General features: G+C 56.7%; 2 protein-coding genes across 2 annotated transcripts; both read right to left on the bottom strand.

The window, feature by feature from the left end:
- Positions 1–1,467, bottom strand: PHACADRAFT_266178 (uncharacterized protein). The gene is made up of 7 exons (XM_007402648.1): positions 1,268–1,467; positions 1,167–1,207; positions 968–1,115; positions 808–913; positions 468–756; positions 281–409; positions 1–211 (listed from the first exon to the last, which is right to left on the bottom strand). The coding sequence occupies exons 1-7, from the start codon at positions 1,382–1,384 to the stop codon at positions 7–9; spliced, it is 1,035 nt and encodes a 344-aa protein (XP_007402710.1). The 5' UTR covers positions 1,385–1,467; the 3' UTR covers positions 1–6.
- Positions 1,468–1,754: 287 nt separating this feature from the next.
- Positions 1,755–3,832, bottom strand: PHACADRAFT_266176 (uncharacterized protein). The gene is made up of 3 exons (XM_007402647.1): positions 3,520–3,832; positions 3,390–3,465; positions 1,755–3,327 (listed from the first exon to the last, which is right to left on the bottom strand). Exon 3 carries the CDS (start codon positions 3,085–3,087, stop codon positions 1,861–1,863), a length of 1,227 nt encoding a protein of 408 aa, XP_007402709.1. The 5' UTR covers positions 3,088–3,327; positions 3,390–3,465; positions 3,520–3,832; the 3' UTR covers positions 1,755–1,860.
- Positions 3,833–4,419: the final 587 nt, after the last annotated feature.

Here is a 4,419-nt window from a genome sequence, read left to right as displayed (position 1 = left end):
TCTACATCACTCGTCCGCAACCTTGATGATGATCTTTCCCGCGAGCTTTCCTCCTGGCGTCGTGAGATCCTTCTGCGCCTCGCGTGCCCCCTCGGTCGAGAACGGATACACACCGCAGATGCGCACTTTGAAAAGCTTGCTCTTGAGCGCGTCCCAGAGCTCCTTAGAGTAGTAGTCTGCCTCCTCGGCGGTGGTGATGTAATTAGTCATACTGGATAGGCGTGAGTTATTTCGTGTCGTGAGATAGAACGGAGGCCTGATGAGCAGAAGACAGACGTACCTTGGACGGACAAGCTTGAGATTCTTCGCGGAGAGCTTTAGAGGCGAGATGGGCTCCACCGCGCCGGACGCGTTGCCGACATTCACAAGGGTACCCTTGCGGCGGACCAGCTCGAAGTTAGCCATGAAACTACCCCCCGATGCATCAATTAGCCCGAGCACGCCCTGACAAGCAGCTAGCCACTCACGTGTCCTTGCCCACGCCGTCGAACACCGCATGCACGCCCTCGCCGTTCGTGATCTCGAGCACGCGCTGCACCGTGTTCTCCTTGGGGTACAGTATAACGTGGTCTGCTCCGTACGACTTGGCGATCTCCGCCTTCTCGGGCGTGCTCGTCGTGCCGATGACTGTCGCACCGCGCGACTTGGCGTACGCGGCGAAGAGCAGGCCCAAGCCGCCGGCGACGGTGTGCACGAGGATAATGTCGCCCTTTTGGACGTTGTACGCCTCGGTCATCTGCGTGATGACGGTGAGGCCTAGCGCGTGTGGTCAGCGAGTGAACACAGGGGACCACAGGGCAGGCGTACCTTGGAGGAGAGCGGCGGCCGCGACGTCCAGTCCGACCTCGTCTGGCACGGGGAACGTGTGCACCCAGTTACTCGCGACGTACTCTGCATGTGCACCGAGGCCATACTGCACCCCGGCATATCAGCTCACACCCTTAGCAATATGCACGTAACCACATACAATTGCAACCCGCTGTCCAACGTTGTACCCACGCGCCTTGTACCGTGCGTCGTTCAGTACGTTGGGATCGGTAGGGAGCGCGACAATGGTGCCGGACGCCTCGCTGCCCAGAACTTGAGGGAAGGACTTGATGGGGTACAGGCCCTTGCTGAGCAGCTTAGGATCGAGGCTGTATGAGGCTGACTACAGGCGTGCGCACCGGAAGTAGGTGTCGATGGTGTTCACACCTGCATAGTTGATCTACAAGCACGCCTCTGTGAGTGGACCGCACATGCACGAGAACAATGACAGTAGATGCACCTTGACCAAGATTTGGCCTGGACTCTGCTGCGGGAACGGCACGGCCTGCCTCTCGAGCACCTCGAATCCGCCGGTCTTCGAGATGGCAATCGCTTGGACGGTGCTCGGGAAGGACATCTTGTTGCTTGTAGCTGCTGTAACAGACAGATGCCGCGAAACTTGATGTATGCGAGTGCTGGCACGCAGAGCCTGTGGTGAGGGAGGGGACGCAAGCGTCTTGGGGCTTGCCAGTGAGCGGAAGGATGAGGTGACGGCGTTCCGCGACATGCGAGTGTGAATATTCATTATACTTTGGCACACGAGTTGCGCGGACCAGTTCTGATGGGAACACGTTTCTCACATTGCATCGAATCAGGTGCTGTATGCGCCATGGGCATGGGGATTAGCAAGATGCATTTCCGGAGGGCTAAGCGCCTGCCCCGGGGGCTCAGTAGGGCGGTTCGAGATGATATTGAACGTGCAGTGCGAACGACAAGACGTGCAAAATATCAGGACAAAGAAGTAATTTAGTATAAGGTTTAATGGATTTGGGTCTTCAAATGAAGGACATAATCGCTCACACAAGGTTAGCGTACATAACAAAGGTAAGAACCCTACGGATCCACAGGCTTCTGTGTCGCAAACGCCATCATCAAACACTCAAAGATGAGCTGCACCTGGTCGGGCCTCTGTACCATGCCCGGTCTCTGCTCCCTCAGCGCATCGACCTCCTGCGCGACCCTGTCCTCGCGCACCTCTTCGGGCAGAGGACCCAGTAGGCTCGGCTCAAGCGGTGGCAGCTCCTGGTTCGGCTCATGCAGGAACGAGCAAGGAGGAAGGAGGAAGCGGTACGCGCGCAGGAGGGACGAGAGCGCGATGAAACTGCCCGTGCGGCCGATGCCCGCAGAGCAGCCGACAATGATCGGCGGATCGGGATCGAGGCTGTCGCGCGCTGCGGCAGGCTGTGAGGATAGGTCGCGGTTCGTCTGGTCGACGAGGTGCAGGAAACGAAGTAGCGCGGCGCGGTCCTCGGGCTGTGGCACGCTGTGGTCTGGCCAAGACGAGAAGAGCATGTGCTTGAAGACGACGGGCTCGCCGACGGCGTCCGCCGCGTTCATGGACTTGAGCGGTTGTATTGAGACGGTGCTTTGCAGGCAGTGTGCCTCATTTATCTGGGCGACGTCCAGCAGTGTGATTTTCAGCGGCTTCGCATTGCAGCCGGGCTCGGACGCAGAGACCCACGAGTCGCCGACGTTGGGTGGGATATATGCGTGCGCTTTGCGCATCCCGCTCTCGACGTCTCGTGTGAGCTGCACGACGGTGCGCACTCGACTGATGGAGCCTGTGATAGGCTGAATATTTTGCGCGACGGCGGGCGGAGGGGAAATGGGTTCAAGGATGACTGTGAGGAATGCATGTATAGTGTCCGGCAACGGCGCTTGCGACGCGATCCACCACTTTCCTCCGGCCAGTTCTCGCACCCAACTTGCATTGAGATACCTCCCCGACGGCTCTTCCAGCCCATTGTGCCCTACGATAACCCGGGTGCGGTCGTAGGGCGTTACGTCCGTGTAGCGATTGTAATTTATGTGATCTGGATGGCAGGCCACCGATATCGAGTAGTGCTTGACGGCTTCGTCGTTTTTGATGAGTGTCGAGGGAAGGTGCGTGATACGATGAGTTCTCGATGGATTGCTCTTGTGGCGTGAGGCGTTGCTAAGAGCGATCCTCTCCTTTTCACGCTTCGTTAGAACTTGGAGCACGGTGGCCAGATGGCCAAATTTCTGAGCGTGCTCTAGCCATTCTGGGAGGGAGGTGGCGGTATTCGTGGAGGTGGGCATGGTGGCAAGGGATCGTATGGAGTAGGGCCTCGGGTAAGGCGGGCTCTTATAAGTGGATGGAGCTGTACACTTGGCGAAAGCTGCTAAGCGCCAATGACGCCACGAGCGACGAGAGACCACGTGGAGATCTTCACTCATAGCCAGCCTTGGTCGCGCTCTCTGTGGTTCAATCGACGTAGACGAGGGAGGGCAGGCAGCAAGGAACCTCGTGCGGCGTTCGACATGGGCGACTTGATGCAGCTGATAGATGCGGACACCAAGATCAAGTACGTCAGCGAACCACTTTAAGAAAAAGAGCTCACAAGGCCGGCTGCAGAGTAAGCTCGACTCTGGACAAGTCTGTAGGCAAGAAATACCTCACGGATGGCAGTCCAGAGACTTGCTGGACATCTCAGCAGGTAGTCGACCATATATTGGGTGTTGCAGACGCACCGTTAACTTCCAATTCCCCAGGGAACGCCACAGTTCGTCCAGCTAACCTTCACCATCCGCGTGGTCCCCAAGAAGATCCATCTAACTTTCCAAGGTGGTTTTGCGGGCACCAGATGCTCGCTCGAAGTTGCTGCAGAAGAGGAGAAGCCCGAGTGGCAGCTGTGGACAAAAGTCTATCCAGAAGACGTAAACCGGAAGCAGGGCTTTGATCTCCCGGCGGACGGGGTCTCGGACGGCGTGCGCAGCCTTAGAGTAGTGTTTGAGGAGAGTTCGGACTTCTTTGGGCGCATCACGGTGTACGACCTACAGCTTCTAGGAGATAAACTTCCATAGTCGACGTTTGGCAGAACTCTGAGAGTCACATTGTGTCGGGTGCTCTAAAGTGCCAAAGAAAGTGGGTGTTATGATGGCGAAACGAGGTGATAGTTTCCTAAAGGTAAATATGATATTGTCCAGTCCAGGTCTACAGCGAAGAGCGGAGGACCTGCGCCCGGGATCAACGTCGCGCCAGTCACACTCTGGTGACAGTGACACGTAATGTGACTGACGTGACGAGTCGTATTTACCGCAACGCGTCCAACTTGACCAGTTCAACAGACTTGCATGGCACCTATTTGACTCAAAGGATATCATCAGGTTGGATATCACAACCTGTACGTGGCATTTTCCTTACATCTTAATTGTTCCTCCTTACCTCGAGTGTATTCCCATTAGTCTATTCGTTTTGCGGTCCTTTTCGCGGACCGATGTGCTAAGCCAACGATGGACATGCTCTCCCAGCCGAGCATCAACCATCTACCCATCGAACTACTCTCCTCCATACTTGTACTCTGGTCCGTGGTTGATGAAGATGCTCCGTGGATGGCGTCATGCGTTTGCCACGAGTGGCGGCGCATCGTC

The sequence above is a fragment of the Phanerochaete carnosa genome, assembly GCF_000300595.1.
Source record: "Phanerochaete carnosa HHB-10118-sp unplaced genomic scaffold PHACAscaffold_310, whole genome shotgun sequence".
NCBI classification, from domain to species: Eukaryota; Fungi; Basidiomycota; class Agaricomycetes; order Polyporales; family Phanerochaetaceae; genus Phanerochaete; species Phanerochaete carnosa.
This window is presented reverse-complemented; position numbering and strand designations above follow the sequence as displayed.

Coding starts and splice junctions, on each gene's coding strand:
- PHACADRAFT_266178 (XM_007402648.1), bottom strand. CDS start 1,384: ATGTCCTTCCCGAGCACCGTCCAAGCGATTGCCATCTCGAAGACCGGC. Junction 1,116..1,166: donor ACCATCGACACCTACTTCCG/GTGCGCACGCCT, acceptor TAAGCTGCTCAG/CAAGGGCCTGTACCCCATCA. Junction 410..467: donor GACGGCGTGGGCAAGGACAC/GTGAGTGGCTAG, acceptor ATCGGGGGGTAG/TTTCATGGCTAACTTCGAGC.
- PHACADRAFT_266176 (XM_007402647.1), bottom strand. CDS start 3,087: ATGCCCACCTCCACGAATACCGCCACCTCCCTCCCAGAATGGCTAGAG.